This window comes from Cavia porcellus, unplaced genomic scaffold, assembly GCF_034190915.1.
Source record: "Cavia porcellus strain 051 isolate PalLab524CR breed Dunkin Hartley unplaced genomic scaffold, mCavPor4.1 scaffold_20, whole genome shotgun sequence".
Lineage (NCBI taxonomy): Eukaryota > Metazoa > Chordata > Mammalia > Rodentia > Caviidae > Cavia > Cavia porcellus.
The window spans coordinates 68,030,852-68,046,121 of NW_026947503.1; the positions used below are offsets into that span (position 1 = coordinate 68,030,852).

The window sequence follows — 15,270 nt, forward strand, 5'->3', positions numbered from 1 at the left end:
CTGCCCCTGTGCCGCCTGACCGTTCCCCTGGCTGCCGGAGCCCTGCACAACTTCTTCCTGCCCGGCAGGCTCTGAGTCAACCTTAGAGCGGCGCCGAGGGAATGGAAGGACCCCGAGCCGCGCGGGATTGTGGGACGCGGTGCGCGCGCCCAAAAACTAGCGGGCGGCTGGCTGGGGACTGCATGTTGGATTCTGGTGTCATCCTCAAGATCTTGCCTTCCTCAAGCCAGGGCTGCGCTCCTCCGCGCCGAGACCATGTTCGTGCCCTGCGGGGAGTCGGACCCCGACTTCTCGGGCTGCACTCTGGTGCTGGTGAGTCGGCTCGAACCTGCGCTGCCGGATTCTCGCGGGGCCTGCGGGGCCGTCGGAAAAACGGAGGGAAGTTGTCTCTCGAGGCGGCGGTCCAGTTAGAACCTTGGTCCACGCTGTAAATAAACGTCTACACATTGTAGTTTGTGCCTGCAAAACAGCATGTTTGATACAGGCACCTCATACGGGGCATCCCGATGTTATCCTTGAAAGTTTATTTTCAGGTAGTTTTAGAGTCATCCCTAAACTAGCATGTCATTGTCATTACGGAATATACAAGTCACTTTTGACTGCAGCTCACGCAGCGCTGTTGCAGTTGCACATATTGAGTCGTTTCAGTGAACACTGAGATTGTGAGAAGATTAGTCGCTTTTCTTGAAAGACTTTGCAGTCCTATTGGAAACGCATATAATCAGTAGGACCAGTAATACTAACAGAAGAGGATATAGAAAGGCCCCCAGTTATTTAGGGAAGTGGACTTAGAGGACGATGGATGGCGAAAGCAGAGACACAAAAGCCGGGGCACCTGGAGACTGCAGAGTTTGGAATGACACATTGAGGCAGAGCGGACTCACCCTAACATCGCAGTACGCACTGTGTGGAGTGATGTAAGACCAGAGAGAGATAGGACTATCGTCTTATTCATTAAATGTCAAACAGATAGGAGGGTGTCTGTTTGGATTTAGTGAGGTGTAGGATAGCAGTATCACCTGGGCAAAATTACCAGTGGAGTATGGAGGAAGAAGCCATATTGGAGTGAACTGAGTGAGAGAAGAGGAGGGAAGGAAGAGGGGAAGGAGAGGGAATTTATGAGTAAAATTCCTGTTTCTACTTTAGTAGACAACTGTTGGAGAGTTTTGCCTGCATAAGAGAATGACAGATGAGGTGGCATTTAAGGGAGTCAAGGGAAGATTGTTTTATTTTTTTTGAGGAAGGATCTCACGATGAAGTTCAGGCTGGTCTTGAACCGACTGTGGCCTGAAACAGTGATACTCCTGCCTCAGCCTTCTAAGTGCTGAGATTACAGATGTGTGTCACCGCATCTACCAAGGGAAGATTTTTTTGATTGAAAGATGGAAAGACATCTTTATGTGCTAATGAGAATAATCTAGTAGAAAAAGATGATACGGATCAGTCTAACCAAAGTAGCAAATCCGTGAGGAGGGAATTACAGCAGGTAACCAGGGGTTTAGTAGATGACAACAGTGAAAAATGAGAGTGTGCTCTAGAAACAGTTGAAGGCCAAAATATGGCAGTTGCTGGAAGAATGCAGAGAAGCTTATTAAAGAGATACTTTGGAGATAAGTTAGTAAAAGTCATAATCAGATATAGTTGGTAAAAGAAAAGGAATAAATTTAGATAGTAACCAAATAAATAATGATTCTCTTCTGTGAACTCTAAATGGAAAACAAGTTTGGGAAAAGTTTAGTTTTGTACCTGTTGAATGTGAATGGCCTGTGACCTATATCCATATATGTGTATATTCTCTGGAGCTCAGAGAATTGTTGTGGGATATAGATAGGTATTTGGCATTTGGGGCATAGGGAGAGAGTGAGTGTGTGTGTGTGTGTGTGTGTGTGTGTGTGTGTGTGTGTGTATGTGTATGTATGTGAGTTTTAATATGAAAAGAAAGCCACTCTAGCCTCTGAGAGTGGGGAGAGAGACATTTTATAAAGCAGATGGAAGACCAGGAATGCTTTTTGCTAATGCCTCACAGCCTTTGTGCTGGCTTTCCCACTTCTGGAGTATTCAGAGTTCTCTCTGATTCTTCTTCATCTTCAGGTCTGTAGTTCTGACTTGAAGTAAGCTTTCCTGAATTACCCTATATACAGGGAACCACATACACACGTGCTCACAGTCACTGTATTTCTTTTCATAGCACTACCACTGTATACTTTACTGTTGATTTTATTCCAGTTAAACTCTCTCATTAGGTTGGAAACTCCACCAGGGCAGGAATTTTTGTCAGTTTGCTTTATTGCATGAAAGTGTTGATATCTAGCTATGTACCTGGACATAGGCATTCAGTACTCTTGTTGTAATCATTGCCTAATGTCTGAATTTTTTGATTATTGTTTACCTTTTGATTATTTTCATCAGTGTAAACTTGTTAAATGACCACTAATTTGCTGCCTCAAGGAATGTATCTTTTGTATATTTCAGCCAGCAGTATCTGTTGGAAATGTTGGCCAACTTGCAATAGATCTGATTATTTCTACATTGAACATGTCTAAGATCGGTTACTTCTATACTGATTGTCTGGTGCCAATGGTTGGAAATAATCCATATGCAACAGCAGAAGAAAATTCAACTGAACTCAGTATAAATACGGAAGGTATGTTTCTAGCAAGTTTCGTTCTACTACAAAGTAGAGTTCTTGTAAATTAGAAATAGTCTCTAAGCCAGGCACATTGATGCACACCTGTAGTTCCAGCAGAAGGAGGATGAAGCAGAAGAATCACTTGACCCTATGGTAGGAGTTGAAGGCCTGCGTGAGCAATACAGGAGTCCTTGTTCCCAAAACAAAGAAGGAAGGAAACCCACAAGTGCTATTTTGTTGTAAAATTAGTGCCAGCTATGTGTAGAGTTCACAACCTGTTACATTGTCCTTTTTATATCCATGAGTCAGTTTTTATGATCCTCTCATGGTAGCTAGAGGGTTTGCACTTGTGTCTGGATAGAATTCAAATTTGAAATTTTAAAACAAGCATCCCCCCTTTTTTTCCTTTTTTTCTCAGTTTCATTTTCTGTTCTTACTGGCATGTATAACCATCACTGGTACTACAGATAAAGGAAAGGAAGATTCCACTAGGCTCAGGTCCTGTATTTTAACATGTGCTACTTCATCTAAGCCACTTAGATGTGCTGTCATGTTATTACAGACTCCATAACAATACAATAAAGAAGTCTCAGAGAGACTGAGTTGCTTGGTCCCACTAGTTGGTGTAAGCTTTTCCTACACGAGCCCTCCTTGGACTGTCAGTCTTGGTTAATTGGTGTGCACAGCTGTGTTGCACTGACCTCTGTCAGGTTATAAGTGGAATGATCTCAAAGGAGTAGGGAAAAGCTCCTGCTGATGGAAGCCCAGGCACATCCTGTAGCTTACTTCGGTGGCTTATTGCTGTGTTGGCCTTGGTCTTTCAATTATTTCTTTACCATCCTAAGATCAAATCCAGATCTTATAAAAGAGCATAGAAGGCCATTGGTGGATGGATGACAAACTTAAGCATTGTAGTCTGTCAGTTTTATGAGCCATGCCATTATTCTTAGGTTGCATAATGAATGTGCTTTTTGGGTTTTTTTTTTTTTTTTTTTTTTGTCTTTTTGAGACAGAGTTTCACTATGTAGTTTCAGGCTGGCCTTGTAGCCCAAGCTGGCCTGGAACTCACAGCAATCTTCTTGCCTCAGCCTCCCGAGTATGGGGATTACAGGTGTGCATGAATGTGCTTTTGAGGGATAACTTTATTATTGAAATTCCTGAAATAAAGATGGCTTTGTTATTGTAAGACTAGTCTTAAAAGCCCACAAATGGTCGAGCAAGAATACATACTTATTCCTCTAATGATAAAAACTATCACTTGGTATTTACTATGGGCTGAATGTTATATTCTTTTATGTATTCTAGTGCATAGAATTATTAAACCTCACAATTATTCTATAAGGTAAATGGGTTTTCCTCCCATTGCTGGGGATTGGACCCAAGACTTCACGCATGGTAGGCAAGTGCCCTGCCACTGAGCTGCATCTTTATCAGTGAAGGACCATGGCACAGAGAAGTTCAGCTGTTCAAGGTCATGTGACTGACTGGTGTGATGCTGGTGAAGGCAATCTAGCCCAGAGACCTGCCTGTTTGCACCTTACTCAAGAAGACCACAGTTGCGCATGGTGGTGCACACCTGTAATGGTGGCACTTGGGAGGATGAGCCAGGAAAATCACAAGGTCAAGCCTGTCTCAAAATTTTGAAGAAGGGCTGGGGATTTAGCTCATTGTGAAGGCCCTTGGTTCAGCCTCCAGTAACGTACACATACAGATCCTTTGGCTTTCCTTTCACAAACTGGCAGTGGGTCAAAAGTTTGGATGCAGTTTAACCCACTTCATTTCCCTAGACTAGGTGACTTGTAATCTGTGTATAGTAACCAAGGCTTGCCCCTCACACAGTGGCTTGTCTGGTCCTGTGTCCTTCGGTAACTATCCTGCCTTTGGCCAACACAAGAGCTTCTCATTCATAAAGGAGAAGTTTGGCCCCGGAGCCCTACACAGCTCAAAGTGTGCCCCTAGTGGAATCTGGTGGAAGTGTGAACCCTTTCCCTGAAAACTACATGCATCTTAACTCACAGAACATTTTACAGTATTTCAGGTCTTTCAGAAACTCCTAGAAACACAGATGTACCTAGTCCAGGGAGTTTCTTACATGGCTGACATTGTCCTATACTTAAGTGTATTCTGTTAATTCTAGTGAGTGTTGCTGGTCTCAGAAGAGAAGAGGGATGAATACCAAAAACTGAGAAGTTTCACTTTAAGAATGATTTCATTTGCTATAACACCGTTTCCAAGGGAATATTTCTCTAGTTTTACAATGAAATTTTTAAAAACCTAGGAGAGGTATCTTGTGGTGTTGCCCAGTAGTTCTCTTGCCTTGGCCTCTGCACACCACCATGACTAGCAAAAAATAGTTTTGAGTGTTTTCTTACAGTTAGCATTTCAAAAACAAATATATTCAGCAGAACAAACCCACTGCCATGTTTTGTTTCTCATTTTATCATAAGCAGTTAATATCATACTTACATTCTGTACTTTAATGATTGAAAATATTTAGATGCAAAAGATTTTAATTTATATTTTTGTTGTAAAATTTAGCTTGAAAAAGTCATTTTAACTGCCCTATGACTTCGTTTTCTTTTTGTCTTCGTAGTATATTCATTGCCTTCAAGGAAGTTAGTGGCTCTTCAGTTAAGATCTATTTTTATTAAGGTTAGTATATTTATCTTTTCGAGATTCTTTTTTTTTTTTCCTTTTTGAGATTCTTGAAGTATAATATCAGGAGGAAAACTAAGTACCATGAGATTTAAAATTGTGCTTTGCTGTTTGTCAGTTAAGAAAGCTGTAATTCAGTAGAAAATAATCTTATTTCAGATGTGTTACCATGATTTTTGTGGCACTATATAAAGAATTGGGACTTGCAAGTCAAGTCTGATGTATTCTTGATTTAGGTTATATTGGTGAAAAATAAACAGGCATGTAAGTATCATAGATTAATTGCATTTGTATTAGGTTTCAGCTGGCGGATCTACGTATCAGTTAGTGTCTGTCAGGATTGATTCTGAATCTGCCTTTCTTCCTGTTCCCCACCACATTCGTAGGAGCAACTCAGCTCAAAGCCCTCTGCGCACAAGCTCCTGTCCTAACTCTTGCTTCACCTCTCAGTGATCCCTTAAGTGGAGTTCAGTCACATGACTGCCGTCTTTGAAAGCCCGCACAGCTCCTGGCTCCCGGAGCCCATGGCCCACAGCCTAGCCCTGCACCAGGGCTACGAGGCTGCGTATCTGTGCTGTCCAGTGGGGCTTCTGGGCCCAGTCACTGATGTTTGTGACACTGGGGATTAAACCCAGGGACTCACACAGGTTGCTCTACTGCTGAGCTGTATCCCTGGCCCTGTTTGTTTATTTATTTACTTTGAGGACTTGCTGAGTTGTCTAGGCTAGGCCGGAACTTGGAACCCTTCTGCCTTAGCCTTTAGTAGTTGGTGTCACAGGCACGTGCCAGTGTACCCCCACCCTCTCTCTCATGCTCACACTCTCTCAGTGTATTTATGTGTGTGTATATATATATATATATATGTATGTATTTATTTTTATTTTGGGGGTGGTACTGAGGTTGGAACCCAGAACCTGGAGCATGCGAGACAAGTGCTCCTCTTGTAGCTATTTAAACTTTAATGCATTAATTTAAAATAAGTAAAAAATCATTGGATATTTTTTCCCAGATTGAGCCTGTCATGAATGGTGCTGCCATCAGCACTTTTCGCTTTTGTCCGGAGTCCCTCCTGTAGTTATAGGGTGTCATGGACCCACACCCTGCACGGTGTGTGTGTCTGGAGCCCCTCCTGTGGTTAATGGTGTTGTGTACCCGCGCTCTGCACTGAGACGTGCTACTCTTCTCATGCTGTGCCATGTGCTTTTTAGACAGGCAAGACACGTCCTTCCAGATTGGGTTTTGGTAGATGAAATAATGATTTAAAACATTGCCAAGATTTATTGAGCTTTGGTTATTCACACAAATGTTATTGTAAGCACTTCATGTATATTACTCTACTTGCTCCCTGCAGCAACTCATTTTTCAAGTGAGAAAATTGGGACCCAGAAACCCAGAAAGCCAGACAGTTTGCTGGAGATGTTCAGTAGGCTCGTAGGCAGCGGGGCCTCGTGATCTCTGGACTGTGCTGCTCTCATTTTTAGAAGGTTGCCATTTTTACCTGCACTTTAAATGTCAATGAATATTATGTTTTAACTGTCAGGGAAAAATTTTAAGTGGGTATTCCCCACAAGTTTTAAGATCCACACCCCAGATTCACCAGCTATTGACACTGTTGAACATACGTGACCTCTCTCTGTGTGCGTACACAGTTTCCTTCTGCTAAGTGTGAGACGAGGCTCCCAGTCTGACACTTCGTCCCCCAGGGCTTCAGCCGCAGCCTCTGAGAACAGGGTTGGGTGAGCCTGGTGGGGCGCACAAGCCCCACACTGCCAAAGCAGATGAAAAGCACTGTCGGGATCAAGACTTTTTCCTTCACAACTGCAGCATCCTTGCCATTCCCCAGGGAGCCAGCCTTTGCTGATCATTCTGAGGTTCCCTCCGTAGACTGAACGTCCAGCTTAGCCATACTGTGCCCTTCAGTACTGGACCAGGCAAGGTCCGTGGGTTGTGTCTGGCCAGTGCGTCTTTGTCATTGGTGTCCTATGGTGTGTTCTAGCCCTGGGCCCCTTTCTGCTCCTCACGGTCCTGCTGCCTTTGCCGAGGGGAGGCCAGAACGTTCAGCACCTGCCTTCTTTCCTCACGGTCTGAGTCCAGTCCGCAGTTTCTGATGAATGCATCACTAATGGCCTGTGCAGTTTCCCCAGGATGAGGGGTGGAACCCGAGCCTTGGGCATGACAGGCAAGCACTCCAGAGTGGGCCGGGTCCCTCCCCTGTTTCATTTTTACTTTGGCACAGGGTCTCACTAAGCTGTCTCCAGCCTTCACTCGGGCTCTTCCTGCCTCAGCCTCCCATGAGGTGGGAGCACGGGCTTGTGCACCATGCCAGCTCCTTGTGGTGGTGAATCATAGAGCTATGAGATTGTGGCTGGGTGTGCAGCTCAGTGACTGTCACTCTCAGTGGCCTGGATTCAGTCCTTGGCACTGCACACAGAATTAAATAATGGTAAATTACTTAGAAAAGTGAGTTTTCTTAGACTGTTCTGACATGTGGATCCCTCATGGGTAATTCATCGCATCACTGTAAATAAAGGTGCACTAAATGACTGCTCTTCGTCTGTCTTCCAGAGTAGTTGGTGGGTCTAACAGTACAGTGTGAATACATTAATGTCTGCAGGGTGCACAGCATCGCCACATAAAGTTTGTAAAATACTGTCCAGACTGTTACACCCTAAAGTCTCACTTTTACATGTGCTTTTTATTCTCCATGGCATACAAAGTATAAATCCAACTCATTCTGTGAAAAACTCCTGTCCTGGGTGAAAAGTAGCAGCTTCACTAGAGTTATCGTTCTTTCCAGCAGTCACTCCTACCAACGGAACGACCTACAGCTTCGCAGGTATGCATCTGCCTTACTTAGGGCTCATGCTGACAGATAGCTGTATCCTAAAGGTTACATTTTTTTTTTTTTTTTTTTTTTTTTGGTCTTTTTCGTTTTTATCAGTACCAGGGGTCGAACTCATGACTGCCTGCTTGCAAGGCAGGTGCTTATGCCGCTGAGCTAAATCCCCAGCCCCCCTAAAGGTTACATTTTAAAAGTCACAGGTGTGCTTACCTCGCCAACTGGAAAGAGTAAGGTCAGAAAAAGAAGTAAAAGGGACACAGATCCTCTGAATTCCTGTGACATTAGTACAGCTAGGCACAAAGATTTTGGGTCAGGAGAATGGGTTTGGGAATTGTGCTTTCAGGGCTTTCTGTCCTGTGTGGCCAGCAGCACAGCGCTCAGCTGGTTAAGGGAGAGGAGAAGGCAAGAAGAGCCAAGTGACCACTGATAACGCTTGTGTTCCTGTGCAGCTGGGGATCAGAGCGGGCCTTGTGCCTGCTGGGCGGGTGCTGTACTGCTGCGTGCACACCTGGCCCCATCAGCTGGCAGCTTTGAAAGATTAAATTGGTCCTGGATCTTTGTTTCCAGATATGCAATCATTTGTATTTCTGGGAACCCAGTTTCAAGTAAGCGCACTAGCATGTTGTGGTGAATTCTTAAATAAAAGACAAGAGTGTCTCCAAAATGGAAATACAAACTTACATTTTATTATACATGAAATTGATAAAATACTCTGTGGAATACAGCTCTGCTGCCTTTTAGTTCATTTAGATGGTCACTTACCCACCTGTCACATTGATGGAAACCCCAGTCAGCTCATGGTTGCCTTTGAGGCTGAGCTGATAGGGCAGTGCCTTGGTGGGGCCTCAGGGCACCCACCGTGGGGCAGAGCTGTGGGGCCCAGCCCTTCTTGCATTGGTCCCTGCCTGCTTTCTGTCTCCTGGCTGCGCTGTTCTGAGCGTTTAAGCAGTAGACCAGTGTGATATGTGCTGCATGTTATTCTCTCAAGTCTTCTGAAACTGGCAGTTTTGCAGATTATATGGAGACTTGATTGTTTCCTTAGTGTTTATATTTGTAAGTTTTGGAAGCATAACTATATGATTGTTCCTAGCACTCCTTTTCGGTACCTGCTTACACCTTGTATGCAAAAGAGTGTTGAGAATAAAATAAAGAGCCTTAACTGGCAAGAAATGGAAAAAACTCCATGCATTCCAGAAATGAGTGACTCTGATTACTGTGTCCGGATTCCAGGAGGAGGGATCACAAGAGCATTGTATGAAGAGGGGTGAGTTTACCTCCTTGTCTATTTCCTACGTAGGTTTACCTTTAGAGGTAAAGCCTGACCCAGGTGAGGCGGTGCACACTGGTAATCCCAGCACTGGAGAGGCTGAGCAGAAGGATAACTAAGAGTTTAGGCCACTTTGAACTACACAGCGAGACCCTGTCTTAACAACAACAACAACAAAATTATAAAAAGGGGCTGCAGATAAGGCTTAGTGTAAAGATCCTGGATTCAATCCTCAGTACCACAAAAATAAGTAAACTTTGGAAAATTAAATTGTGGGCAAAGTGTCTCCTGCCATAGTCTGGCACTCAGGAGGGTGAGCCAGGTGGGTCACTCGAACTCAGGAGTTTAAGGCCAGCCTAGGGAACACAGGGTTGGTTGCCACAACTTTGTCATCATCATAAGTAGAAATTTGTACTCATTAAATAATTATACTAGGGGCTGGGGATTTAGTTCAGCGGCATAAGTGCCTGCCTCGCAAGCAGGCAGTCGTGAGTTTGATCCCCGGTACCGATAAAAAGGAAAAAGACCAAAAAAAAAAAAAAAAATTATACTAGTAATATTCCCACTTCCATTTCTGACTTTACTAATTTGAGTCTTTCAGTCTCTCCTGTTCCCTTTCTTACCTGCATTCTACCCTCCTGTTACTCTTTTCTTTCCCCCAGCTTCAGGTTTGCGTTGCTGTTTGTGCGCTAAGGTACACTGGGCTGTAACCTGGAGCCCCGGGAATGACACAGAACTAGGCGCCTGGCCACCGCACAGGCACTGAGGAGCCAGACTTCCGGGCTCTGGGACATGAGTGCACTGTGGGCCAGCGTGAGGGGTGCCAGCAGCTTCAGCTGTCTCAGCCTTGAGTACTGGGACCCGGTGGCAGAGGAGCCCGGGCCCTGCTCAGGCTTCTGAGCCACACCTGCCTGTGTGAGCCCTGCTGGACCCCAGCCCACCTTCTTGGAGCATGGGACACCCACTTGTGCTTGGCTTACGTTTCCTCATGGTTCTCGGTCATAGGGTGTTAGGAATTAGGTTTGCTTCGTTGGCAAATAAGATACCCTCAGCATTGGTATGTCACTGCCTCGCCACTGGCTTGAGGCGGACGTGGGTGGTAAGGAGCAGTCAGGCTCCGTAGGCCTGCTCCTCGCCCATCCAGGGTGTGGGCTCTCTGATCGAGATGGGCTGACTGGCAGATTCACTTCTCTGCCTTCACCACCTCCCTCCAGCCTGCGCTGAGCCTCTGTCCTGCTTTACGCACCAGGGACCTGGAGCCCTGAAAAGTCCTCACAGGCCCACCCGCAGGTCGGAGAGCTAGAGTTGGAATCCTGGCCTTCTGCCCATGTTTCACTGTTCCACACAGATTTCTTCATCACATGGAAAGTATGACAGTTTACTGAAGGGTTGTTGTAAGAAAATTGTCCAATTTGCCAGCAGTGCTTAGCACATGGCAAGGGGTATCTGTAAGAAATTAGTTTCCTTTCCTCGTAACTGTTTCATTCTCTTCCAGATTTCCTTTCCTGCTTTTTTTTCATGAGACAGGATCTCCCAGAGTCACTCAGGCCAGCACCTTGAACCCCAGCAGTCTTCCTGCCCCAGCCTCCAAGTGCTGGGATTCTGGTGTGTGCCACTGTGCCCGGCTTGCTTTGCTGCTTTAGATTGTTAATAACAAAGCACTTGTCCCCTCCAGTCACTTCACTGTGTCGCTTCTGAAAATTACTCTGTCTTCTAAGCTAGGCTTTGGGAGGGATCTGGGACCATATCTGGCTCTGTTAGTTTTCATGTGGCTGAGGTGAGGTATGGACCTCCTGGTCCCGTCCCTCCTGCCCAGGAGGAGTGCAACACGGAAGCCAGCACGCTGGGCTCAGTGTGTCCCTTGGTGAAGAACTTGAGCGTCCTGTTGCTTGCAGCTGTTCTAAAGAAATCTACATGGCGGTTCTGCTGAAGTTCGTTTCCGAAGGGGACAATGTTCCGGATGCGCTGGGTCTTGCCGAGTACCTGAACGAGTGGCTGCAGCTCATCAAGCCACAGGTAAGTGTCACACAGTGTACCCTGCTGCGTGGATGCGCTTGTGGGGAGGTTCTTGTTAAGTACAAACGCCTTTACAAAAAACACAGTTCAAGCTGAACTTCGGACAGCAAGAGACAGTTCCCTAGTCTGTTTTTTACAGCTGTTTCACTAAGGCTGATTTTCCAGAAAGGAAAATCCTGTTCCTTTGTTGAATTCATCATGCCAGATGGTGTACTAGAATAAACAAGTCTTCTGCAGAAATCAGGGACGACGCAGAGAAGTGAGGCCTGCTGCCATCTGTGAAGTCCTGGGGTTGGGGGCATCTGGAGTCCGAGCACTTTCTGTGCTGGGCAGTGAGCAGCCACACGGGCGGACAAGCTTGTCCTCAGTGGAGCAGCAGCACCTCTAGGCTGCTTTAGGGGGCGGGCTCTGTCTTTTTATTCCTGCTTTTGCCAAAGCAGGACTGGGTTTGATTTTACTTGCAGAGGCCATCTGCATCCGTTCTGGTGTATCTTTGTGATTTTAACTTAAAAGAAATTGATCTGTATTTCACATGAAGATACAGAAATGTATTTTCCCTAACGGAAAACCTAGCTTCAAATGTCAGAACTGAAGGGAACCCAAGGAGAGATGTGATGATAAATAGAAAGGTTAATTAATGTTCTGTGCTTTGGTTGCAGAGTAAAGACCCCGCACCGCCCACCTTGCCTTGGAAAATACCAAGTTCCTGGAAACTACTCTTTGGCAGTGGTCTTCCCCCTGCACTTTTCTGATCTGCTTTCAGCTCTATTGTAGTGTCCTGAGACACTACAAACACAACTGTTAAATATTCTATATAAAGCAGATTAGGACATGGATACTCTTCACAGAATATTTCAAAGAAAAATGGGTTAACCAAAGGCCTTTCATCATCTGCAACAGGTGTAAAATTTGTACAATAAAACTTTATTTCCTAAGTAATTTTGTTTGAAATTTATCTTTAAAACTCAGACTTTATTAACTTCCAATTTCTGCTGGAATAAATTACCACAAATTTAGCAGCATGAAAGAACACGGATTAACTTTTCCCAGCGGTTATAGAGCTCAGAAGTCCAGATGGTCTTGGGCTACGAGGGGGTGGATGCTGTGCCCCTGCGGCATGCCTGGTTCTGGCCCCCCAGCAGCAGCGCTTGTACCCCCTGCACTCATAAGGGCCTTTGTGCTCACCCTGGCCCACCCCCAGGGCCAAGGGGGCCCAGGGTAACTACCGGCCACGAAATGCAGCGTGAAGACCTTGGGCACATGACCCCCCACACACACTCAGTGGCCGCCATTCACGCTTCGCGCACCTGTGGGTTCATGAGGGTGGGCTGTACTGGTGGCCTGCCTGCCTGCCATAGCAAGGCATGCCTTGCAGCACAGTGCTTGGTGGAATGCTTTGTGAGCTGGCCACATGCTGTAGTCTGTTCAGCCCTCAGCGTTAAAGGATCAGGTGGGAGCTGATGTCAGCAGGAAGGCAGCTGCTCGGGAAGGTGCAGCCTCACCACCTGGCCAGAACACCAGCCCCAGTAAGGTTTCAGCACCCAGGCTCGCTGTGTACTCCACCCCCCACGCTGGGGTGCAGAGGGAGTGGGTGAGTCTATACTTGAAGGAGATAGCCTGGCACGGCAGCAGGAGGAGACGGCCACTTGGATCCCAGGGACGGAGAGCCAGGTGGCACTGGCGTCACATATACTCACATGCAAGGAGCTTACCAAGCTCAAGCTTTTCAGAAATGCCCACTCATCAGTGGGTGCCTGCAGAAGAAACTGCTTGTATTTAACCCAAGGTCTTATTATCTACACACTTTTTACTGTTTTCGACCTCCAAGAAATCCAGATACATAGAAAACCAGTTGTAATCCACTGTCAGTCACTTTGGTGATGACAGTAATTAGTGGATTTGGTATATGCTGTCACCTGGCTATCAAGGCCCTAGGCACCACAGTGAACAAGCAGCTGGTGTTAGTGTAGACAGGTGAGGTGCTCATACCAGCCTCTGGCACTCTAGCTTGCCAGGTGTGAGCAGCAGTGCCAGCCTCAATTCTGCCTTCTTAGCACCAGCTGCCCTGGGTGGGTCTGCCAAGCCTACCCAGCACCAGCTGGCCCACTAACTCGGTCCAATCCCGGGCCTCCCAGGCTAGAAGAGCCTGCCTCAGGGCTCCCCTTTCCAAGCCCGTTCCCAAGGCCATCCCAGCAGTCTCTGCCAGGTGACATGCCTGTCCTGAAGCAAAGCTGTCTCTCAGTGGTGGCTGTTAGTGCGGTGGCCCTGTGCTGTGGACACCCCAGGAGCAGGGGCTTTGGCTGGGGTGGGGCACTCTGTCAGTTGATTCTGGGGTTTGCAGGTGCATACGTCTTTAAAAACAAGATTAATGTCATGTAATTTTGGATCTTAAAAAACTTTATAATGAATACCACCATTATTTTAAAAAACAAGCTCGGAGGTAAAATGCTCCCCACTGCTTCTCTGCATGTGGTGACCCTGCTTGCGCACCCAGGTTGGGGAGATGCCCTCCATGGAAGCTTCCAGAAGGAGATGCCTGGCCCCTTGCTCCTCCGATGTGCCAGTTTATTTATACATGCAAAAATCTGTGGTTGTCATTCACAGTGTGAAAGGCAGATCAATTTATAAATCTAACTCTACCCAATACATTTATTTAGGCTTGTTTTAGGCTTGAACCGTGGGCTTCATGCATGCTAAGCATACACTTAAGCTACTGAGCTACATCCCCAGCACACAAAATGAACATTGTAAATTTTTTCATCTTTCAACTTTGTCTTTTTCCTTTTTATCGGTACCGGGGATCGAACCCGCGACTGCCTGCTTGCAAGGCAGGTGCTTATGCCGCTGAGCTAAATCCCCAGTCCCATCTTTCAACTTTTTGTAGTTGGTTTTTGTTTTCTTTAACTTTGAGGTCATATGGTTTGTACGTTTTATGGGCGAAAAATAATTGCTGCTGCTGCTGGCAGAAATGCAGTATTTTTCCCTTTTGAGAAGAAGATAAATTACTAGAAGTGAGGATAGAAGTTTTATCTCAATGGGCAGTAATTCCACCTAAAATTCCACTTAAAACTGAACATTAAAGCTGTACTAAAGTTAACAATTTTGAAGTTTCTTTGAACAAACTATTGACATTTAGATACCTCAAAAAATGTTTTTGTCCAAAATAAACTCTGACTTTTGAGTAGTTCCACTGTTACACATTTTGAGAAAATTTTTGAGACGGATCTCAATGCTTCTTGGATTGACCCCAAACTTCTGGACTCAAACGATCCTCTTGCCTCAGCCTCCTTTGTAGTTGGGCCTCACACATGGACCACTGTGCCGGCATCACTGTTTTAAGAAATTTTACAGCAGTTCCCAAGTCAGAACTTCCAGGCTGTGCTAGTGTCCTCACAGCTGTAACCAACCTGCACACAGACTGCTCTGAAGCGTGTGGTTCCCCACGTGCCCACGTTACGAGAACTTTCTCAACCACCGACACTTTGTGCTTACACCAGAGGAAACCTAAGGTGATGGATTCTTGGAAATGACCTCTTATCAGTGACCATGCTGTTGGAAGTCCAGGAGAAGCAGCTGTGCACTGCTACTCAGTGGTCAGTGTCTGCCGGAGAGCAAGCTGAGCATGCAGTGCTGTGTGCATGAGAAATGTGCAATGGTGACATGCACGAGGAGACTGCCCCTCACTACCTGAGTCCCTGGGTCCATCTGCTCCTTGGTCAGTCCTGTCTGTTATGCTGTGCTAAACAGCAGGCACACCTGTTCACCAAGGTACCACTGAGGGAGGGGTTGGCTCAAGGAGCCTCTCCCTCTCACAGAAGCAGGCGTCCCAAGCTGGGTCTCTCAAAGTGTGTGTGTGTGTGT

At 46.0% G+C, this 15,270-nt stretch overlaps 1 protein-coding gene across 4 annotated transcripts; it reads left to right on the forward strand.

Annotated features, from left to right (window-relative positions):
- Positions 1-112: 112 nt before the first annotated feature.
- Positions 113-12,348, forward strand: Psmg2 (proteasome assembly chaperone 2). 4 transcript variants are annotated; one of them, XR_010041561.1, is made up of 8 exons: positions 113-312; positions 2,473-2,644; positions 5,223-5,281; positions 8,002-8,120; positions 9,217-9,390; positions 10,889-10,998; positions 11,289-11,409; positions 12,069-12,105. XR_010041561.1 is itself a non-coding variant. In XM_063232015.1 (8 exons), the coding sequence occupies exons 1-8, from the start codon at positions 256-258 to the stop codon at positions 12,159-12,161; spliced, it is 984 nt and encodes a 327-aa protein (XP_063088085.1). In that variant the 5' UTR covers positions 113-255; the 3' UTR covers positions 12,162-12,348. The 4 variants fall into 4 exon arrangements, 3 of the variants coding, with proteins under 3 accessions (XP_063088085.1, XP_013002116.1, XP_003464472.1); XM_063232015.1 differs by having other exon boundaries at positions 11,210-11,409; positions 12,069-12,348; XM_003464424.4 differs by lacking the exon at positions 10,889-10,998 and having other exon boundaries at positions 114-312; positions 12,069-12,348.
- Positions 12,349-15,270: the final 2,922 nt, after the last annotated feature.